We start from the raw sequence: 24,565 nt of genomic DNA, 5'->3' as shown, positions 1-24,565 counted from the left end.
ACAATAACTTCCTATGGGAATTCAACAAGTAATTTTAACCTGCAACAATGGTGAGGACTTTTTCTATATAATATGAGTTAAATGTTTTTATTATATTTTTTTTTGAATAAAGATAAGTCCTGATTAAATACACATACTAGATTTCTGCCTAACACACATAAGTGCCTGTCAAAACCTTAAATTTAAGGTTATACATTTATTTGGGTTTTACCGTAGCTTGTTAATACCTGTAGTTGAAATAGGTACCTTAACAAAAATAAAATTGAAGGGTATTGATTCCTTGAAATTAAATAGAAATGTTTGACTCACCTTGTGTAGGCCTACAGATCCAAAACGTGAACTCAGTAGAAATGCTCTATTTTCAAATTTATAAACCTGACTTTGGTAAAATTTGTTGATACTTCCAGTTTAAAGAAAAAACAAACCATAATTTCTTCCTTAGGTTCTAAAAGATCTGTTCAGTTTTGTAGACAAATTAAATTTCTACCACCCTATACTGTATGCTCTGCCCATTTCTTATCAAAATCAACACTTCACTCTAAAGTACATGTTTACCAAAGACGCAATGGCCGGCTTAATAAAAACAACGCTCACTCGATCAATGTTTATAAATAAACCTCAAGTAAGTACCCTCTCCTTCGCGTCTACCCACTAGAAAAAAGATACAATAGCTCAAGAGAGAGAAAGAGCTGCTAGAACCATGATGTTAGAACTTAGAAACCGAAACTCAATAAGTCTATACTTTTGCTGAATAAAACGTACTTAGATACGTACCTCTGCCGCTACCACACCAAACAGTTCAATTTAAATATGAAATTCAAATCGCCTGAATGATTAGTTGTTTATAAGAATTCTAATAGAACGGTTCGTTCCTATAAAGTCTCGGTTAGACATAGTTGGTGTTTATGGCTTTGAATCTTTTTGTGATCTTGTCGATTCATATAAATAAATTGAAGCCAGAATAGTGCTTTAAAAACAAAAACAAAACAAACAACAAAATTATCAGCAACAGTTCTGGTTGTTCCGTATATGCAAATTAATTGAAAAATACATTTATTGAAACGCAGTAACAAAAGTTAAGGGATTTTTGTATTTAAGTCTAGTTTCGTGAAAAGAATTTTATGTGAACAAAATAACAAGTTAAAAGATGGCTCCCCGAAAAATTCTAGGTAATGATATTTAAAAACTGTTATAATTTGAATTTTCCGGAAAAAACAAAAGAAATGAGAACTAAGTAAGAGAAATAACAAGACCTTGAAAAGGCTTTGTTTCAATTTAATTTTATTCAAAGGTTACAAGGAACTGAATTAATTGCTTTTAAATAGGAATGTTTGATTTTCCTTCTTATAGATACTATTGATTATTGATGTTTATTGTTTTACAAAACTAATTTCATACTGAATTTATGATGTTTTGTGAATTCATTTCAAGTGTTTTTATACGAAAAATAATTCTTTTTTAAATGTTTTCAAGGCATGACTTTGAATATTTAAAATAACGTTTATTTCAGCTTGATACAGGAGATTATCAAATCTTTTAATCAGCTCTATCATGAATTCCATCGTAATTGGAAATTTTTACGAATCCCGAAAAACTGTATCATGAAATCCGTTCGTAATGCAAAATTATATGAGATTTTCGGGATTCGTAAAAATTTCCGATTACGATGGAATTCATGATAGGGCTGAATATTTACAATCGTGTGAACATGTAAACTTGTGTGAAAATATTACAAAGAAACTTCAGGCAATGTTTAAAATTCAGCTCGGGAAATGAATTGAAAGTGTTGAACTGTCAATCAGACAAATTTGTTGACAAACAAGCAATTTTGTTTGGCTTTAAGGAAAAAAATGCAAATAAAATGCAATTCGTCATCTAATCGAAATAGATTTTCGATAATTTCTCTTTGATTTTCATGCTTTTGTTACAAAAAAATCTAAATATTATATCCAGTATGTATTAAAATATACATTATTTATCTCATCCATTTTTAATTTAAAGTTTTTTGACAGATCTGCAACTTGTAACTATAGTTGTCCCCAAAGGATTGTCTAATAAATTCAAACAATTTGTAGCAATGACACTTGAACATCTATTTGTTGACATAACAAAAATAGTTAACAAAAGCTGCGTGCAATCCCGGGATACCTTTTTCCAAAACAGCTGAGATGTCAAAAAAGGGATTGAAAGATATCCAAAGATTTTTGATATACGTGGGTATTCGACAGAACAGCTAATTCAACATATGGCAGAATTTGAAAGAGTCCAAAAAATTGATTTTAAATGTGTACATACGTTTTTTGGTACAAAAATCTGTGAATTATTAAAGTTATCCATTGAAAACTTTATTTTACAATGATTCAAAATCCAAATATTTGATCAAATCCAAATATTTGATTACTTTTTGTGAACAGCTTAAAGTTGTTTAAATTTTTAGCCAGCTTTCATAATTTAGATATCCAACGAACAACATTAAGGCATCTAAAAATGCACTTATCCATGGTCCCCTTTTCAACAGGAGATTGAACGCAGCCAATTGTTCAAAAAAGATCAGACCACAGATGTCGTTATTTCTGACATCTGAAAATGTCTTCGTTTCAAAAATAAATCTGACCTAAGAGGAAAATATGCCAACAATGCAAAAAGATAATTCATTGTGAGACCACATACAGATCTGTACGACGACGTTCATAGGTTAGGTTAGGTTCGAGTGGCTGTCCAGATGTCATTGACACACGTAGACCTCAAGGTTCCATTGTGATACCAATAATGAGGTTACTCATGGGAGAGTAATGAATTTAAACAAACCATTTTGTACTTTTAATAAAGTTAGAGAGACGTTTTGTGTCAATCGTTGCCAGTTCACTGGTGTTACCGAAGAAGGGATTACCGAGAAAGTAATTCCTTCTAATGGAGAGTGCTGGACATGTACATAGAAGGTGATGGACCGTTTCTTCTTCCTCCTCGCCCATGCAGCTTCTACAGAAGTCATTTGTGTAGACCCCTAGCTTCAGAGCATGTCTTCCTTTGAGGCAGTGTTTCGTTATTACTCCAATTGTAGAGCTTATACTTTGTCTGCTCAGTGATAACAAGCTTTTTGACCGTTTTAAGTCAATACTTGGCCATATTTGCTTGGTTGCTAGGCAGGTGGTACTTTGTGACCATCTAGCATTTGTTGTTTCTAGAGCATATTGCTAGAGAAGATATTTGCATGTAGCAAGTGGTGTTCCTATGTTATGTTTTTGTCTAACATAAGGCAGAAGTGTTCCGTTTTTGGCGAGCTCATCGGCTTTGCAATTTCCCGGAATGTCTCTGTGGCCCGGCACCCAAATGAGGTGAATGTTAAACTGTTCCGTCATCTCATTCAGAGATGATTGACAATCGTGGACTGTTCGAGAGTTTGTGGAGACAGACGCGAGAGATTTAAGAGCGGCTTGGCTGTCTGAGAAGATTCGTATATCCTTACAAGATATAACGTTTTCTTTGAGCCAGGATAGTGCTTCTTTAATTGCCATTACTTCTGCCTGGAATACACTACATTGCTTGGGAAGCCTATAAGATAGACTGAGATTCAGTTGTTCTGAAAAGATACCACTTCCAACACCGTGATCGGTCTTTGAACCGTCAGTATAGAAGTGTACCGCATCGTCTTTCAGGGGTCCCTCTTCTTCCCAGGAGGATCTTCAAGGGATGGACACATGGAATCTTTTACCAAATACCATTTTTGGGGTGGTATAGTCTAAGCGATCTGGGATAGATCTGAAATTGTCTAGAATAGTTGTATGTCCAGTATTGTTACTGGTCCATTGAGAGGTGGCTCTAAGCTTTACACATGAGTTGGCAGCCACCTTTTTAGAGAAGATGTCAAGTGGTGTTAGGTTTAAAAGCACTTCCAGTGCTGCGGTTGGTGTTGTGCGAAGTGCTCCTGTGATGCACATACCTGCTGACCGCTGGACTTTAATGAGCTTATTTAGATTTACCATCTTGTCCAGTACGGTCCACCATACGACGGCTCCATAAATGAGTATCGACCTGATTACCGAAGTGTATAGCCAGTGGGTTATTTTTGGGGAGAAGCCCCATTTTGATCCTATGGCCTTTTTACAAGTAATAAGCGCTACAGTAGCCTTTTTGACTCTTTCATCAATATTTGCCTTCCAATTTAGTTTTTTGTCTAAAATGAGGCCCAAATATTTAGCTTGATCGGAAAAGCTTAATGGTATTCCTTTAATCTTGGGTGGGCTAATCTGAGGAATTTTATATCTTCTCGAAAAAAGTATTAATTCTGTTTAATGTGGATTGACGTCCAAGCCACATTGCTTAGCCCATTTTGTTAGCCTATTTAAGGCATTTTGTAGGAGTTCCGAGAAAACTTGGGGATGCTTCCCAGATACAGATATTGCAACGTCGTCAGCATAGGCAATCACCCAGAAACCCTCTGCTTCCAATGTTGTAAGTAGGTCGTTTACTACCATGTTCCATAAAAGAGGCGAAAGGACCCCACCTTGGGGGGTGCCTCGATTCGCTGATCTAGTGGTAGTTAAACTTCTCATGCTAGAAAGTTATTGTCCTGCTTTGAGCATGAGACTTATAAGATCTATGAGTAATTTCTCTAATTTCAGCTTATCCATTGCTGTTGTGATGGCTTGGTAACTGACGTTGTTGAAAGCTCCTTCAATATCAAGGAACGCCACTAAGTTACTCGTATATTCTTTGTATTCGAGGGAATATTCAATAATACGTACCAGCGAGTGAAGTGCTGATTCTACTGATTTTTCCTTAGAGTAAGCATGTTGAGCTGTGGAAATGAGACATGGTTTTAAGTTATGTCTGATGTAAATTCCAATCAATCTTTCCAAGGTTTTAAGAAGAAAGGATGTTAGGCTGATTGGTCGTAGATCTTTAGGGTTAACGTGGGAAGGTTTCCCTGCTTTAGGAATGAAGACTACTTTTCCCATTTTCCAGGCTTTGGGAATATTTCTCAACCTTAAACAGCTTGTCAGAATGATTTCCAATGGTGGAATGATCATGTCTGAGAATTTTTGTAGTTCGGCCGGAATGATTCCGTCTGGTCCTGGAGATTTATATGGATCAAAGCTGTCTATTGCCCATTGCAGTTTTTCCCGTGTTATTAGATGAACTAAATCGCTTGAAGAAGCTTAAGACTCTGATGTTAAGTCGTTGATTATGTACCCTAAACCCTAATGGATTTTTTTAGGGTATAAATTCAGATTTTTGTCAAACATTTTTTTTTCATGGTCAAATTTTCAGCACAGAACACGATTGGCATCGTTTTTTTACTATGTATTATTAGTATTAATGTAACTTCATGTACTTCTTAACGAGTGCGTTTGAGCTGTCAAATTTAAAGCTAAACATTTTTTCTTATTAATGCATTTGTTTCAGTGCAGAGAGGGATAGATCTGGTTGAAAATATAGATCTGCAAATTGGATCTAAAATCAAAAAATAAATCAATTTATTTTGCTCCATGGAATGCAAAAACAGGGCAAAGTTTAGTTTTGACAGATCTTATTCAAAAATAAATTGATTCATTTTACCTATTGAAAACCCCAAAAATGTTATTAAAATCATATTATTATTTAACTAGGAAAAGTTTCAAAAAATATAGAGTATAGTGAAAAAACAGTATCATGATTGATCGTAGTCCCTTGTGCTTAAATTTTAATGATGTTTACATTTGTTTTAACTTTAATACAAACATTTAGATTTTCTGAAAAGTTAAATAATTCCAATTTACATTTTGTAAACAGATATACCTGTTGACAGTGATAAAAAATTCCAAAAATATTAAAAAATATGTGTGCTGAGAAAAAGTGGTGCGCACTTGTTTTTTCGTTTTGCGATTGCTCAAGTACAAGTACAAAAATATACTTAAATACATTTTTTTAAAAAAGTTTTCACGTTTTTCCAACACTTAGGTGATAATTAGGTCCCACTTATAGCTATGATTGGTCGAACTTTATGTAATTCAGAACTTTCTTTTATTTAATTTTTAATTTGTCAATGACGAAATCGTTTTCTGTGAACTGCTGATTTCTGATTTAATAATTCGGAACAAAAACTTTATACTGAAAACGTTTCAGTTTTACTTTCGATGATCAACTCTAACCTCTAATTCTTGTTTCCAGTAGGACATTTTTTGTCCCAGGGCAGACATTTTTATTGATAGCTATGACCGACTTGTCAAATAAATTCCAATGATTGGTTTCCTTAATTATTTTTTTTAATTGGTGTTGACCAATTTGCAAAGACAATTTCAATTAGTCGCTAAAAACTTCACAAAAAATGCATTTGATGTCACTTAAACGCATTTCATCGAGTTTCGTTAAACAAAAATTAGATGAAAATTCCGAACATTTGCGCGGCCGAATACGTGCAAAAATCTTTTGAATCGTATAAAATTGGAGCATTCTCTCAATTCAAGTTTAAGGCAATAGCACAATGGAATTGTTGCTTAATTTCTTTTTCAATGATGTATGAGCTAAATAATAATATTTTGTTTATAAATAATTGAGTAAATAAATATTAAAATATATAAAAAAAATAATTTAAATAAAATTTCTTATTTGGAAAATAAATTTGATATGAAAACATGTTTTGTCTTAAAGTAATGTTGACACAAAAGTATTATTTTACTGGTTTATGTACTTTTAATCGATGATACTATAAATAGTAACACGATTATATTTTTATAAGTTATAAAATTAACAGAAGGTCATTTTTTTGTTTACATTGTTTTAAACTCGAAACTCGAATATACATATTTTAAAATACTAGTTTTACCACAACACTTTATTTGACAGAAGCCAACAATGACTCTTAGCTGTTAATAATTGAAATTATGTATTATAATTGTATTTATAATAATAAAAGAAATAATTCGAACCCAATTCATAAAATTAGCGTCTAAGAAAAGAAAAACAACTAAAGGTACATATGTATACGACTTTAACTTGGCAAAACTTTTTTGACTTGTGGCCATTTTGTATCCCGATAAGCCCCATAATATTGACCACTTGAAGGACAACATTAACCGTGTTATTGCACAAAATTTCTAATCTGTTTATGATAATCAGTACATTTTTTCTGTAACAAAAATTTAAATAATAGGTTACTATGATTCAAAACAATGGGCAGGTTCAGACAACATAAGTCACTTCATTTGCAGTCAACTTCATTCTTTGAACGTACATTTTGACCAAGGCAACTAGTTAGTTTTTCAAGTGTAATGAATTTCAAATTCAGAACTTTACTTTACGAGTACAAACCTCTGCTTTAAGTTCATTGCTGTTTTAGAAAACACTCCTCAGGCAAGCTACAAATCCATCACGACTTGTATTTTGTATTGTAAGGAAATATAACTTATTAACTTCCCATTGGAAGTTATTGTAATGAGTCCGATTCGTCAAATAAAAATTTTTGACAATTCTCCATGTTTCAAGGTCCCTAGAGCCGATTTAAAAGATTTTTAGAAAGATGTCTGTGCGATGCGTGTGTAGTGTACGTCCGTACGTTCGCGACGTTGTTCATAGCTCAAGAATCAGAAGAGATATCGACTTCAAATAAATGTTGTTATACAGATAATAATGCACAAAGATGTCAAAAAGGCTCTCAAGAAAATTGCGTTTGCTGTTTTTTTTTACCATAGGAGTTTAAAAAAAGGTGAACATTTTGGTTAACCCTAAATATCTCACCCGTAGCATGATGGTTAGTGTGTTAGACTGTCATGCCAGAGATCTGGGGTTTGTAATGTAACGAAGGAAATAATGATTAAAGTTTAAGTCACTCTAATTTTGAACCTTAACAGAAGAAGTTGTTTTCTTGTGTTCCCGTGGAACACAACAGGTTGGATCCCTGCATATGACATCTACAGTCTTTTCACGGGTTCTGCCTCTTGCGAGGAATTGACAAATTCTCCAAGAGTAACTCTTGTCATGAAAACTGCTTTCTCAAATATGCCGTTCGGATTCGGCTTAAAACTGTAGGTCCCTTCCATCCCCGGAAACAGTACTCGCACACAGGAATGCTTGAGAGTTCTCAGTCACTAGGCCCTAGTTCTCAAACGGACTGTTGCGCCACCCAATTTTTTTTTTATTAATATCTCACGAACCAAAAACGCTAGAGACTTGAATTACATTTTTTATTATATATTGTAACGTAATAATAAACAAGTATACTTTTTAAAAAAAAAATCCGATTAACGTTTTTTTTTATAAACCAAAAAAACTGAAAAAATAATTTGTCAACCAGAAAATTTTACGAATAAAAAATGATTTTATTTAAAAACAATTTTGTGCAACAAAAAGTAACGTTTTAAACAGCTTGTAAAATTTTGAGAAAAATCAAATTGACAGTTTTTTTTTTATAAAAAATAAAAACCTAAAAAAATATTACTCGAAATTTGTAAAAATTGATTTTTGACTCAAATATCTTTTCAAAAATTTAAGATTATTCCTTCCAACATATTTTAACTTATAAGAAATATTGTTTTTAACATTCGGAAAAATTTTGAGAAAAATCAAATTGACAGTTTTTTTTACAAAAAATAATAACCTAAACAAAAAAATGAATAAAATTTAATAAAAATTGAATTTCGACTTAAATAGTTTTTCAAAAATTAAAAATATAAATATTCTTTTTATTTGACAGAAAATATTGTTTTCGTTATTCAGTAGTTTTTTCAAAAATCCAACAGTTCGTTTTTTCATAAAAAACTACAATCTACAAGAAATAGTACGCAAATTTGGTAAAATTTTATGTTCGGTTCTTGACATTCCTCAAATTAATTTCATTCATCCAATTTGAAAAAATTTAAGAAATGCTACTTAAATTGGTACAAATTTGTTTTCGACTAAAAATCTATTTAACAAAACCAGATTTTCAAACTGAACTATTTCTTTAAATGACAAATATTGTTTGTAATTTTTAAATTTTTAAGAATAATTTAATCGACAACTTTTAGATCGACAGACGGGATGGGAAGTTATCAGTGTGGGATGCATCCCAACCTCTTTATCCTTTTTCAAATTTGAGAGGGAACCTTTTAAATAAAATATTAGATAGAAATTCTAAAGAAAATACAAAAATTACAGAGTAATTAAGTTCAGTTTTCAGTTGAATGTAAAATTATTATTAGCTATCATTTTGCAATAAGTCTAATTGACTTGATAGTTAGGAGATTTTTGTTGACTAACCTTCCAGTCAACTTTCCATTAAAGTTGCCTTAGTTGGAAGGCAATTTTTTGGCAGATGACCAATCAGATGCTAGAAACTTGCCTTACTTTCACTTCCCTTTAGTTGTCTGAACCTACTCAATGATAGAAATAACTGGCTTCAACTAGATGACCTTAAATATTTGTAAGTTTAAAATCAATAATGACTCCATTGCCATAAAACCGGGGGGTAGAAAACACATCTGGAGTTTGATTTATTGTAGGGCAAAGATTTTTGTTTTGATCACAATAAAGCATTGAAAGTTCATATAAATTATAATATTTACATATTTTCATGTCAATCTAAAAAACATCATATTTTTTTCTTGATTATAATAATTAAATAGATCACTAAAAAACTCGATTGATCTGGTCAATGGATGCTTTAAAGTCACACACTGACGTAATGTGCCTAACCGCACATATGTATCTCTTATCAACAAATTAATAGAAAAAAATAAGCTATAAATAATAAAATATCGTGCGTCTTTATCAGTCATGGCGAGTTCAAAACGTGTTATTTTGTTGATTTTTTGTTTAAAGGTTTTATTTTAAATCAAAGCGATAAGAGAATACATATTCAATGAAAGATTTGTGGTTGCCATCGTCATCGTCATCTTCTTTAGATTTTATTTTTTAAAAAATATAATTGATTGGTTGGAATTTTAATATTGCCTGTGGCACCTAACTTTTTTCACTAGTACTGCCTCTTGCAAGGAATTGACAAATCCCCCAAGAGTAATTCTTGTCATGAAAAAGTGCTTTCTCAAATTAGCCGTTCGAAATCGGCATATAAACTGTAAGTTTCTTCCATCTCTAAAAACATTACTCGCACACAGGAATGGTTGAGAGTTGTAAATTACTAGGGCCTGGTTCTTAATGGACTGTTGCGCCACCTAATTTATTATTTATTTATGATAAATTAATTATAATTCTTCATTCACATCTTTTTATCAAATTATTACTTGATTACAATATCTCAAGGGATTGAAACACGGATTTTCTATACTTTCATAATATAGTAAAACTCTTTCTTTCTTAATACTTCTTTTGTTTATGTACAGGGTATTCCAGTAAGAAGTTTTATTCTGTTATTAAAAAAAGGAATACGATATGTTAATATTGATATGAATCCTATCGATTCATGCGGCTTATAACTTGACGATTGTGGAACGTTTTTGTATACTTTGTCTCTTACGTTTCTTCGAAGAAAAAAGTGTAATATTGTTGCATCCCATAATTTATGTAGAAAGTTGTGACCATCTCATTGAGGAATCTGGCGGTCAGGAGACTTTTCTTGCCAAATTGCGATTGTTTCGTTGCTTGCTATCCTGTTGAAAATTTACATCTTGCCCCATCAATATCTTCGAAATCTGACTATAAAAAAGCGTTAACAATAATCGGTACCGCCAGTTCGGAGAAGATATCAAAATATAACATCGATACGCATCAAGTTTTCATCAATTTCAAAGTAGCCTACACAGTCTCAACAGGAACGAATGGCCCGGTGTAGTGCCGTGTCGATTTTTCGTTTCCCTGCCGCACTGATACGACTTAAGATTGGTAGAGACTCAACCGAAACCTTTGAAACCAACAAAGGACTTTGAAAAGACGATGCGCTGTCATGTAGCTGCTGCTATATTGGGCAAGTTTAGACAACATAAGGGACTTCATTTTCAGTCAACTGCATTCTTTGAACGTACATTTTGAGCAAGGCAACTAGTTAATTTTGTAAGTGTCATAGGCTTCAAACTCGGATCTATAACTAACCTGTTCCTGCAGTTGATCGTGTAAAACTACTAAAAACAAAAAACACTCATGAGGCAAGCTACAAGACCATCTTGACTTTTTTTTTGTATTTTAAAGGAAAGATACTTATTCCTTTTCCAATTTTACATGGAACCCTTTTACATAAAACATCAAATAGAATTGTACAGAAAAAAAATAGATCACGGAGTAATAAAGTTCAGCTTTCAGTAGAATGGAAAGTTATAATTAGGCTTCATTTCGACGTGAGTGCAATTGACTTGATAGTAAGGGAGATTTTGCTTGACTAACTTTCCAGTCAACTTTCTAATAAAGTTGCCTAAATTGGAATGCATTTTTATGGCAGCTGGCCAGTCAGATACCAGAAACGTGCCTGACTTTCAAGGCCCTTTTGTCGTCTGACACTGCCCATTGTTCTTGAGAGAATGGTGCGAAACACCAAGGTCAACCAATGGCACCATCTTTCAAAATTCCACACAATGTTTTGGATATGGACTCTTCCCCAGGTGGATGAAGGATCCCTTGATATCTTCGAGGGGAAGGTTCTACGAGCTATACAAGGACTTTCCACATTATTAAAAAACTACATGTTCAACAATTTAGGTACGGCATGCAGAGCGAATGAAGCTCCAGCCCGTAGGGTATCAAACACTAAGTCTGAGGGAACCAGAAGCAGAGGCAGACCCCATCTCCGGTGGAGTGATCAAGTTGATGTCGATGCACGCCGGCTTGGTTAGAGATCGAATAAGCTAGCGGGATCTACTACTTGAAGCACTATGTGCCAACTAAAGAAAGAAGAAGGTTAAATCACACCGCAGTAAACAGTGACACTTTGAAGATGTGTCCCAAACGCTACAATTCTGCTTATTAACCTATGCTCAGTCGTAAAAATTGGCCCTATTATTGAAGATTAAATCGAAATTATTTAAATATAATGATTGGATTAACTTGGTTTCAAAATTTGTAGTTGGAATAGAACAATGAAAATACATTTCAACAACGAAATCTTAAGTTACTACCAAGACTTAAATGGAAGAATGAAAGCTTAAATATTTTCAAAGAAAATTATATCGTGTATAAGAAATTCTTCACCAGCTCACCCCTCTGGTTGTATTACAAAATTAAAAAAAGTGGTTTGATGAAGAATACATGAAAGCCCGAAAAACTGATTTGCCCTTTTACAAGCACTACGCAACTGTTATACCTAGGAACTGAAAAAATGGTACGTTGGATTAAACTTCATGTACAAGCAATTGTGTCGCACAAAAAAAGCTGAATTGGAAAATGTTCAAGCAAAATCTTTAAGTCTGGCCAGTAATTCGAAAGATTTTTGGAATTTAGCCAAAGAAATAAATGGATCCAACTTTGTAATTGGTACAAATATGTCTGCAGATCATCTTTCATACCACTTCAAAAAACCTGCTCTCAAATCAATCTGATCTGTCTTTTGCTTTTGCAGAACCACTGGTTGATTGAGGAAACTTTGGACTGTGAAATAGACGTTAGTAAAATAAAAATCGTACTTCAAACAGCAAAAGATGGAAAAGCACCGGCCGAAGACAAAATTCCCCATGAATACTTCAAAAATGCAACACCAGCTTTCATTGATAAGCTAAAGCAGCTTTTGAATAACATTCTCTCAACCATCTTTATTACCTCTTCGTTAAAAAAATCTGTTATTTTCTCTATTCATAAGAAAGCTGATCCAAACAACGTCGAAAACTATAGGGGAATATCATTTATGAACGCTATGGCCAAAATATTTTGCGGTGTTTTAGTGAACAGAATGGAAAAGTTGGTTGATAATAACAGCATTTTAACTGACTTCCAAGCTGGTTTCGGGAAAAACTATTGTACTGTATATCAGATATTTGTTTTAACGTCAATTGTCAAAGCATTCTAATCCAGAAATAAGAAGATTTACGCTTTTTTCTTGTTGATTTTAAGACAGCTTTTGACCTTGTGAACAGAAATGTACTTTTTTAAACTCTCTCAACTCGGAATCTCCTCAAAATTTTTAAAAATATTGGAATATGTAAATTGGTACAGAAGCAGCGGTTTTGGATGGATCTACGTTCTCACAATGGTTTGGTACTAATGCTGGTGTTAAACAAGGATTCCATCTAAATGCTTTTCTGTTTGCGTTGTTTTTTAACGATATTGGCAAATATCTTCCTGGTGGGATTCGGATAGCTGGAACAACACATAGGGACTTTCAATAAATATTGAAAAATCGAAAAACATGGTATCCACACGAGCTTTTCACAGTTTGGTTAGAGAATGTTGGTTCTTCAATGGCCATCGTCTTGAAATCACTAAAGATTATAATTGTTTAGGCGTGAAGTTGAACAAAACGATGGATTTCAAAAATCATCTAATTGAAAAGGCGAAGTCTACGCATAGCTTGCTGAATATGACAGGGAGGTATATTTTGCAATCCAAAATGTATTGCTGTCAGCTAAATGCAAAGTATTTGAATATGTTGTTAAAACACCTCTTTGTTACGTGGCACAAGCTTGGAGAACGGATGAATTTGAAGCAGTAGAGAAGCTCCAAAGAAATTTAATGAAAAACTTTTTAGTCTGCCAAATGGAACACCTAACAACGCAATTTATTTAGAAACGGGGTTTGCACAACTGTTTACCAACACCCTTAAGATGCAGGCCGACTACATCTATAAAGTTGCTTCACATTCAGATGCTTGTTTGACAAAGAAAATGCTCCTTTATGAAATTGGCGATAGCTGTGGAGAAGTTATCCAATTTGATTTGAATAACTTGGCTCAACTAAATTTGCAGCTTTACAAGATAATTCAAAAACACGAAGACTTTGCTATAAAAAAATTAGTAGCAGTTGCTGAGCAGTCTATCATAACCTTTTAAACAATAATTATTTTGAAAACACATTCAGCTATAAAGAAATATCGTTAATATTCAAATCCAGATGTAATTTCCATACAAAGGAAATTTTCGGCAATTCTGTACCCTATGTAAAATTAAAGTATACTGCTTCTATTTTATAATTTTATAAGCATTATATTTTATTAAGACACCAAAGACTTAGATTTTTCCAGAAAAACAGTTTTACATGAAACAATAGAATTATTAAATGGTGTAAACTGGAAATTATTGTGATGTTTTTTAAATTCAATTTAAAAGTATAGAAATCTTTCAATGACTTTATTTATTTAAATCAATTCATTTAAATTTTATTATATAAACTAAAATCGCTTTATATATGTACTTTGCCAACTGAGCTGACGGAAATGCCAAATCTTTATAAAATTAGTTATGTTTATTCAAACTGTATTAAAATATTTATAAATAAATGAAATTAATACTTACTTACTCATTTAAATACATTTTTAGGCCCCAATGAGAAAAAATAGGATGAGTTTCCAGTAATCGACTGATTTGAGTTTTGTATTAACAAATTTTCGAAAACGGTGAATGTCAAAATTTTGAATATATTTTTTTCAGAATTAAAACAATTTTAAGTGGTTGTTAAAGCGCGTATCATCCATTTTTAGTAATGGCGTAGTTTTAACTTACCATAACGTCTAAATATGACAACTGCCCAAATAATTGGTTATTTACAATCAAACCTCTTATTAAAAAATGTTTGATTTTTATATTTTACTTCTTCTACGAGTTTATATTATATTTATAATCTTGTTTATGTTCTCTATTAGTTAATTTGAATTTCAACTTTTCATTGATACAAGTTTCAGTAAGACTATCAAATTCATATGAAATTTTTCTTTCTTGATGCCTTTATTTTAAGAGTATACTATACACATGTAATAAATATGATTTAAAATCATGAAAAATGAATTTAAAATAAACCAGCATGGTGTTCGAATATGCGTTTCGCCCGATGCAATGGTTGGGCTCATCAGAAGATGACCATTGCACCTTGTCTTAACGCATATTTTCTCGAATAAATCGAGAATCCATATGATATGAGCTACATAGAGCTACGGTGAATTATATGGTTATTGCAAGTCTTCAGTGAACATAAATTGTAGCTATTTTTATTTCCTTGCTATGGGACATATTATGTAGATTAAAAATTACTTCTTAAATGTTTTAAGCACAATGTATATTAAAGAGAAATCAGAAAACAACATTTGAAAAACTGACAGATGAAAATAGTTATGGTGTTGTTCTAAGAAAGGGAAAATCATATAGATAATCGAAAATCAATTTATTTAGTCCAATAGAACTTAAAAAAGCGAGAATTTCGATCTGTATGATGAATTTTCCTCACACGTTACTTTATTTATTTCATGACATTTATTTTGTTAGAAGATTAAACATTTTATTCAAAAAGCTAGCTATGAGTTTTAAGGTCAGATTATTTACGAATTAACTGAATAAGTAGTGTGAACAAGCAATGCATATCTGTTCCCTAACAATTTCTAGAATAGTCCAGTCAATGAACGAAAAAATTGCCTTCACCTCAAATAAAATTCAACAGTTTTGAAACATGGCACACTCACTAGGGGATGTCTGGTGATGACCCAAAAGAAAGTTCCCAAGAATCCGACGTAAACTCTAGCGGCAGTTAAGAGAAACACGGAGTTTGTTACAGTTTATCACGTTTATCTCGAAAACTATTTGTTGTATCAAAAAATTTTGTTCTTCAAAATTAAAGCTCATTTAATTTTATAAAAAAAAATCTCAATGATTTTTTTCGTATTTGTTAAAGTTTATAAAATAACTCTAGCGGCAGTGACGAGAAACATACGGTTTTTTCTGTTTTCGGGTTTATCTTGAAAACTATTTGTCGTATCAAAAAATAATCCTCTACAAAATTAAAGATTATTAGTTTTTAGTTTGTAAAATAACTCTATAGTCAAGTAAGGAAAACATGTAATGATTTTTTCAAACACGTTGATGACGATTGGGTACCTAAAACCCTAAAAATGTTTCTAGAAAAAGGAAATGTATCGCAATAAAGCATACCATTAAATCAGTTGTGCGTCCCAGATCATGCATGTCTCCAATACTAAGCAGCCTTGCCTTATTTACATATAGCTTGGTTCTAAGAAGTTGGTAAACCTTATATCAAGCTTAGGGTTTTGTTCTTCATGCCATGAATCTCAGTTGTTGGAGATATATTGCCACACGCGACCAGATTCCAGCGGTTCATTTAACCAATTTGAGTTTAATAATGCGGACTTTAATATCAGAACATTAGATGAACTAAATGCATTACATTCTTTCGGCGGAATAAGATACATAGCTGCATCTACTTCCATAGGAAAAGTAAACCAACACACGAAGGCAAAAGCTGATTTAGCCTTGTGTGTTGAATAAAATAGAAGGTCCGAAATTTCTTTGACCTCTTGATTTATAGAATTGCTAAAAATATGTAAATTTGTTGGTTATATGCATATATAAACAAAATCACGATTAATGCAAATAAATTTAATAAATTAAATTAATTACAATGAATGCAATTCTATTACTCATTTATTTTCAGTGGCGAAACAGGCCATTAACCTATTATACATTGTTTTTGTATTCAATAATGTATTCTATACAAAAGTTCTAAGACCAATAGACCATGACCTTGAATTGCAAACCGATCAAATTGTATAATGTTTCCATTTTTTATTATAAATATCAATTAAGCAATTAAACGACATTAATTTGCATACATTTCAACGTCACGTGTAAATGAGAGTATAAGTATAGGAATCACAAATTGACGTTGCTTTGTATAAAATTAAAACCATTTTCCCACTGACTTTAAATTTCTTCTACATTTTACAATTGAAGCTGAACTTATAGACTTTGAAAATGTTCATAAAATTAGTAAAAACATTTCTGTAAGTAAATACGGAAACTAAACTTGTTGTAGATATACATTTATTTTTATTAATAATCATTTTTTTAAAGTCTGGTCTTTCTATACGTGCTATGTAATGTAATATCTCAAGAATTGAATTCTCTGTGCAGCAGACCAAAACAAATACACCTACGCACTTCTAAAAATAACCCATCTACTATTATTTATGAAGGAAAAAATGGCAATGACTTTAAGATATGCATTGTTGGTCGTTTGTGACTAGAACTACTTAGTATACAAATCAGTTGCATTATGTAAATCAATGTGCAGCAAAAATTAATCAAACCAAAAAGTGAGTTGGAAAGTTCGTAATGAATTCTGAGATAGACAGTTATACCCTATAATTGGGTGTTTGAGAAAATGTATAGCTATTCTTACCAACCTTTGATTTTCAATGAATATCAATCGCAAGGACTTAATATACACATGATCCAAAAAGTCTCCGTAGAGAGTTTATCGTTGATGTTTTTGTAGAAAAAAGTAATTACGTTCAATGAAAAAACTAAAATGGCAACACAGATGACAGTATATTGTCTCCCCTTGCTTGTCTAGCAAATTCCATGAATTTGTTCGCTAGAAGGATACCGTTATGATTATAATCATGTGGCGGTTCCTTAAAAAAGAGACAAAACAATCTCTGTACAAATTTCATTCTCTTGTTTTAGTTAACAATGTAAGGTGTTCAGTAAGGAAATATTTTGTTTTTTGTAAGTTTAAGTGTTTTCAATGATATTTTAGATAAATATTTTGTTTCCTTAGAAGAAAATTAAAATGGAAACGAAAAATAAGCAAACCATCTTCGACATGCGCAATGAGGGCAAGTCTTATGCTGAAATTTCAAAAATCGTCACGTTCTTTCTTTCAGTACGTTGTGGAACAATTTAAAAAAAAACAAAAACGATATTAAACAAACCAAGATGTGTTCGTCCAAAAAAATAGATCGCCGTACGGAGAAGATGTTGCTTAGGAGTGTTATAGAGGATCCAAAGCAAAGTGCACCAGTGCTCGCTGGAAAACTGAAAATTAGAGACGGGGTTGATGTATGCCCTCAAACAGTTCGCAATCTCTTAAACAAGAATGGATTACATGGTCCAGTAAGCCGAAAGAAGCCATTCATAAGAAAGGCAAATAAGAAAGCAAGACTGGACGCCATCGAACACTTGGCAAAGGGAAACTCATTTTGGGACCAAGTTATATTTACCGACGAGAGTAAATTAAACATCTTTGGGTCGGATGATCGTCGTATGGTGTGGAGGAAGGCCAACATCACTCTTAACCCGAAAAACTTAACTCCTACTGTGAAGCACGACGGTAGGAATGTAATGGTGTGGGGTTGTATGACTTCTTCAGGTGCTGGAAACCTTGTTTTGATTGATTATACCATGTATAAATATGGCTACTTGAACATTCTAAAAGAAAATCTTCGTCCAAGTGCTGAAAAACTAAGGGAAAATCAGTAGAATCAGCACTTCACTCGCTGGTACGTACTATTGAACATTCCCTCGAATACAAAGAATATAACTTAGTGGTGTTCCTAGATACTGAAGGAGCTTTCAACAACGTCAGTTACCAGGCGATCACAACAACAATGGATAAGCTGATATTAGAGAAATCACTCATAGATCGGTGAATCGAGGCACTCCCCAAGGTGGGGTCCTTTCGTCTCTTTTATGGAACATGGTAGTAAACGACCTACTTACAGCATTGGAAGCAGAGGGTTTCAAAGTGATTGCCTATGCTGACGATGTTGCGATATCCGTATCTGGGAAGCATCCCCAAGTTCTCTCGGAACTCCTACAAAATGCCCTAAATAGGCTAACTAAATGGGCTAAGCAATGTGGATTGGACATCAACCCACATAAAACAGAATTAATACTCTTTTCGAGAAGATATAAAATTCCTCAGATTAGCCCACCCAAGATTAGAGGAATACCATTAAGCTTTTCCTAACAAGCTAAATATTTGGGCCTCATTTTAGACAAAAAACTAAATTGGAAGCAAATATTGATGAAAGAGTAAAAAAGGCTACTGTAGCGCTTTTTACTTGTAAAAAGCCCATAGGATCAAAATGGGGCTTCTCCCCAAAAATAACCCACTGGCTATACACTTCGGTAATCAGACCGATACTCATTTATGGAGCTGTCGTATGGTGGACTGCACTTTACAAGATAGTAAATATAAATAAGCTCATCAAAATCCAGTGGTCAGCAGGTATGTGCATCACAGGAGCACTTCGCTCAACACCAACTGCAGCACTGGAAGTGCTTTTAAACCTAACACCACTTGACATCTTCTCCAAAAAGGTGGCTGCCAACTCATGTCTCCATGTCCTTAGGCTTAGAGCCACCTCTCAATGGACCAGTAACAATACTGGGCATACAACTATTCTAGACAATTTCAGATCTATCCCAGATCGCTAAGACTATACCACCCCAAAAATGGTATTTGGTAAAAGCTTCCATGTGTCCATCCCTTCAAGATCCTCGTGGGAAGAAGAGAGACCCCTGGAAGACGATGCGGTACACTTCTATACTGACGGTTCAAAGACCGATCACGGAGTTGGAAGTGGTAAATTTTCAGAACAACTAAATCTCAGTCTATCCTATAGAAGGCAGAAGTAATGGTGATTAAAGAAGCACTATCCAGGCTCAAAGAAAACGTTATATCTTGTAAGGATATAAGAATCTTCTCGGACAGCCAAGCCGCTCTTAAATCTCTCGCGTCTGTCTCCACAAACTCTCGAACAGTCCACGATTGTCAATCATCTCTGAATGAGATGACGGAACAGTTTAACATTCACCTCATTTGGGTGCCGGGTCACAGAGACATTCCGGGAAATTGCAAAGCCGATGAGCTCGCCAAAAACTAATACTTATGCCTCATGTTAGACAAAAACATAACATAGGTACACCACTTGCTACATGCAAATGTCTTCTTAAGCAATATGCTCTAGAAACAACAAATGCTAGATGGTAACAAAGTACCACCTGCCTAGCAACCAAGCAAATATGGCCAAGTATTGACTTAAAACGGTCAAAAAGCTTAATATCACTGAGCAGACAAAGTATAAGCTCTACAATTGGAGTAATAACGGGACACTGCCTCAAAGGAAGACATGCTCTGAGGCTAGGGGTCTACACAAATGACTTCTGTAGAAACTGCATGGACGAGGAGGAAGAAGAAACGGTCCAACACCTTCTATGTACATGTCCAGCACTCTCCATTAGAAGGAATAACTTTCTCAGTAATCCCTTCTTCGATAACACCCGTGAACTGGCAACGATTGACACAAAACGTCTCTCTAACTTTATTAAAAGTACAAAATGGTTAGTTTAAATTCATTACTCTCCCATGAGTTACCTCAATAGTGGTATCACAATGGACCCTTGAGGTCTACGTGCGTCAATGACATCTGGACAGCCACTCCAACCTAACCTAACCTAACCTAGGACAACGATTCCAAACACACATCGATGCTGGTAAGAGATCGGTTCCTTTATAATTTTCGGAGGCAAGTTAAACATCCTGCTCAGTCCCCAGATCTTAACCCTTTTGAGCATTTGTGGGATCATTTAGAAAACAAAATTCGTCAAAAATGACCTCAAATCCATCTTAATTGAGGAATAGAATGCATATTCCTCCGATACTACTTCTAAACTGGTCCATTCCATGCAAAATAGGTTGCAGGAAGTGATAAAAAACAGAGGTGGTCCTACTAGTTATTAAGTAAAATTATTTATTGTTTTGGGATAAACAGTTACTTTTTTATAAATTAAGAACAAAACTTTTAAAGTGTACGGAGACTTTTAAGATCCTTATTTTTTTCTAGAGCTGTGAACTTGTATTACTTTAAGTTTTGTTTTCAATACAATTTTACTTTTTTAGTTAAAAAAATGTAAGTTGTAACCATTTCTTTCAATTTTGGAAGATTTAAAAAAAAAATTTAAAAATCACAAAATGAACAAAAAATATACAGCTGACCTTTTTTGACTATGTGTATGTAAATTTATTAAAAATAGAATGGGTCCTAAAATGGACCCCTGTTATACTCCTTTTTCTCATAAATTTGATATTTTTTATTCCTAGATCCTTCGAAGTTCAGTCAAGCTTTTCGAACTCTATCAACTTTGAATCCAACTACGAAACCCGCAGCCTCTTCATCAAATGGCATGCCAGATTGTAGCTTCATTCCGCCAGCATATCAAGGTCCTGACTATGACAAGATCACTGATATTCGGAAAAAACACCTTACTCCAAACATCACTTCATACTACAAGAAACCGCTTCTAATTCATAGTGGAAAAATGCAATGGTTATTCGATCACGATGGCAAAAGATATTTAGATATGTTTGGAGGAATTGTAACTGTCTCAGTTGGACATTGTCATCCGTAAGTACAAACCATTATAAGTCTTCATTTAAACCAAAAAAAAAGCTTTTCTATATCCCTCTTTTGTTTGAATTTCAGAAAAGTGAATAAAGCCCTCGAGGACCAAGTGAAAACCCTCTGGCACACTACCAACATTTATATGCATCCTAAAATCCATGAATACGCCCAGAGACTGACTGATATGCTTCCAGGTGAATTAAGTCAAGTCTATTTCGTGAATTCGGGCTCGGAAGCCAATGATCTTGCCATGCTGATGGCTCGTCTTCATACGGGAAATTATGAAATTCTCACCTTTAAGAATTGTTATCATGGTATGTCCCCGTATACCATGGGCTTGACAGCTCATTCCACCTGGAGATTCTCGCTGCCTGGAGTTAGCAATGGAATTCATCATGTCATGAATCCTGATCCGTATCTTGGTATTTGGGGTGGTTCAGCTTGTCGGGACTCGCCTTGCCAAACTGATAGAAAGTGCGAATGTAATTCAGACACTGGATGCAAAGCGGCAGACGAGTATTATAAGCAGCTCGAACAAGTATTCAAATTTTCACTACCTCGAGGAAAAGTGGCAGCAATGTTTGCCGAATCGATTCAAGGTGTTGGAGGAACTGTTCAATTCCCCAAGACCTATATCAAGAAGGCAGCCGAAATGGTTCGAGCAAATGGCGGAGTCTTTGTTGCCGACGAAGTACAAAGTGGATTTGGTAGAACTGGAGAACACTTCTGGGGATTCGAGGGACATGGAATTGTTCCGGACATAGTAACAATGGCTAAGGGTACGAAAATACAAGAAAACATGTTTGTACAAATCTTTTAAATTGTGTATATTTTCTCATTCATAGGTATTGGAAATGGTTTTCCCCTAGCAGCTGTGGTGACAACCCCTAAAATTGCCGAGTGTCTTGGCCAAGCACTTCACTTCAACACCTATGGAGGCAATCCACTTGCCAGTGCAGTGGGTATTGCTGTTTTAGACGTTATAAAGGAAGAAAATCTTCAACAAAACTCTCTAGAAGTCGGTACTTATTTCCTCAAAGCTCTGGAAGAACTCAAACAAAAGTTCGACATTATCGGCGATGTTCGAGGCAAGGGACTGATGATTGGCATTGAATTTGTGTCTGATCGTGAGTTAAAAACTCCCCTCAGTGTTCCACATATCTTGGAAATCTGGGAGAGTTGCAAAGATCTCGGAGTTCTATTCGGTCGTGGTGGAATAAATGGAAACGTAAGTCTCATGAATGCATTTATTTCTTATCGAAGTTTGCTTTTCCATTTCTCAAAACTAAAATCCATCCTATGCATACAAGTTTACTAACCCAAAACTAACTTTCCAGATATTTCGCATTAAACCTCCCATGTGTGTTAACAAATCTGACGTTGCATTTGCTGTGGAAGTTCTTGATAAAGTTTTAACTGATTTCAACCAAAAATAATCTCTAAATTTATGTACATATTTAACCTTTCTATAATTCGGTGTATGAAAGTGCTATGTTTTCCTGGTGGTTATAAACTTTCTTAAGATGCCTGAGATTTAAAAAAAAAAAAAAACAATTATCAAACTACCTCAATAATTTTAAATAATCATTAATTCTAATAGCAAAAGGTTCCTCTAATTGTAACACTATTTTATTCAAGGCTGAATGTTGTTTTATAATAAAAAATAATCTTTAATTTGCATTAAAATTGTAAAACTTTTTAATAAAATATTTTTTTCATGCTAAAAATATACAAAATTGGGAATACATGTTCAAACAAATACTGTGGCGTATACGTACTATTTTTATCTAACTAGTCTAAATTATTGTATATTGATTTTAAAAAAACTGTTTTAATGAAATTAATATCAAAGTTGATTTTTCAGGTTATGCGTATAAAACCACCAATGTGTGTTAGTTATGAAGACGTGGATTTCGCTCTTACCGTTCTGGAAACTGTTTTGAGTGATCATCATATTAAAAAAGAACGAAGTTGGAATCGAAATATTCGAAAATGAAATACAAATATTCATATCAAGAAGATATCAAAAGAAAATGAATCAAATGAAAAGCCTAATCTGTCGGGATCTACCTAGATAAATATACAAGTCCCAAATGAAAACTGCATTCAAAAGTCCAAAATTGACAGTAAGGTCCTTATTACAAAAAGCGAATCGAACGTTCGACTTAAAGCGAACGTTTGAGGAATTCAATATAGAGCATAATTAAGATGGGTGAATATTGACGTTCAATTTCTCCAAAAGTTGGCTTTTGAAATGAATATTGAAATGGGATTCACGAAATGAATGATTTTAAAAACGTTCGCTTTCAGTCGAGCGTTCGATTCGCTTTTCACAATAAGGGCCCAAATGTTAAAATTAAAAGGAAATGATACGAGTATGCGATTTAAAAGCTTACCATGATTAAAAATATTAATACTACTTAGAATAAAAATATATTTATTATCAAAAAGAAACTTTCAATTAACTAAATAATCTTTTATTTACATTAGACTTTATGAGAAAGCAAATAATATAGAGTCCTCTGTTCTGGTAAAAAGCAATTTAAAAATACATAAAATAGAACCGACAAAGAACTTTAATCGAGAGTAAGATAATTTAAATACAAAATACCTATTCCTGTATATAAATATACGTAACTGATTAAATTAATGTACACAATTCCTCTCAGATACTGCATGCGCATTTACCCAGAGTCACTATGAAAAATTAGATTGTAAGTTGCAACTTATTTGCATTTTTTGATATACATATTGCACATACAAACGTAACTACTACATAGGTCATATTTGAAAAATAGTAATAAGAACAGGTAGTTATGTTATCTGATGCAAAAATAGGTATTAAAATTAACTTACTTTTATGGTCTCTGGGAATTTCGTTGGAAAATTAATTAATTAAACTTGATTACCCAACGGAAATATAATATAGAGAAAGGTTGGCAAGGTTTTTCTTTTGGCAATCAAATTGCACTTTTCCAGATGGTTTTTATGGTCTTTATTCATATCTGACCTAAAAATCAATCTATGATGACAGTTTTTTGAGATAGTTTTTCATATTTGAAAAAGAAACCACAACTAAAACGTCTTTTAAGTCTATTTAAATTCATGAAGTAGTTCTTTTTAGGGCCTCACCCAACAAAATTCTCCATCTAGCTCGGTCTCTAGCTAGATGTCTCCAGTTTCGTGCTCCAAGTTGGGTGAGGTCACTTTCCACTTGTGCGCGCCACCTGATCCGCGGTCTTCCTCTACTGCGCTGTCCTGTGCGTGTGGATTCGAAGACTTTCCGGGCTGGAGCATTGGTTTCCAAGTTCTCTACCAGCC

The 24,565-nt window shown here is 33.5% G+C and overlaps 1 protein-coding gene across 2 annotated transcripts; it reads left to right on the top strand.

Annotated features, from left to right (window-relative positions):
* The first annotated feature begins 835 nt into the window (after positions 1-835).
* LOC129939156 (alanine--glyoxylate aminotransferase 2, mitochondrial) lies at positions 836-24,110 on the top strand. Of its 2 annotated transcripts, none has more exons than XM_056047057.1 (5): positions 836-1,169; positions 20,944-21,247; positions 21,326-22,023; positions 22,090-22,472; positions 22,582-22,947. In XM_056047057.1, exons 1-5 carry the CDS (start codon positions 1,148-1,150, stop codon positions 22,678-22,680), a joined length of 1,506 nt encoding a protein of 501 aa, XP_055903032.1. In that variant the 5' UTR covers positions 836-1,147; the 3' UTR covers positions 22,681-22,947. The 2 variants fall into 2 exon arrangements, with proteins under 2 accessions (XP_055903032.1, XP_055903031.1); XM_056047056.1 differs by lacking the exon at positions 22,582-22,947 and adding an exon at positions 23,109-24,110 and having other exon boundaries at positions 837-1,169.
* Positions 24,111-24,565: the final 455 nt, after the last annotated feature.

The sequence above is a fragment of the Eupeodes corollae genome, chromosome 1 (assembly GCF_945859685.1).
Source record: "Eupeodes corollae chromosome 1, idEupCoro1.1, whole genome shotgun sequence".
Lineage (NCBI taxonomy): Eukaryota > Metazoa > Arthropoda > Insecta > Diptera > Syrphidae > Eupeodes > Eupeodes corollae.
Note: the sequence above shows the minus strand (reverse complement) of the source record. Positions and strands in the feature narration are given on the sequence as shown.

Excerpts from the sequence above, each read along its gene's own strand:
- LOC129939156 (XM_056047056.1), top strand. The coding sequence starts at position 1,148 with ATGGCTCCCCGAAAAATTCTAG. Across the intron at positions 1,170-20,943 it reads GGCTCCCCGAAAAATTCTAG|ATCCTTCGAAGTTCAGTCAA; the intron begins GTAATGATATTT and ends TTTTATTCCTAG. Across the intron at positions 22,024-22,089 it reads CATAGTAACAATGGCTAAGG|GTATTGGAAATGGTTTTCCC; the intron begins GTACGAAAATAC and ends TCTCATTCATAG.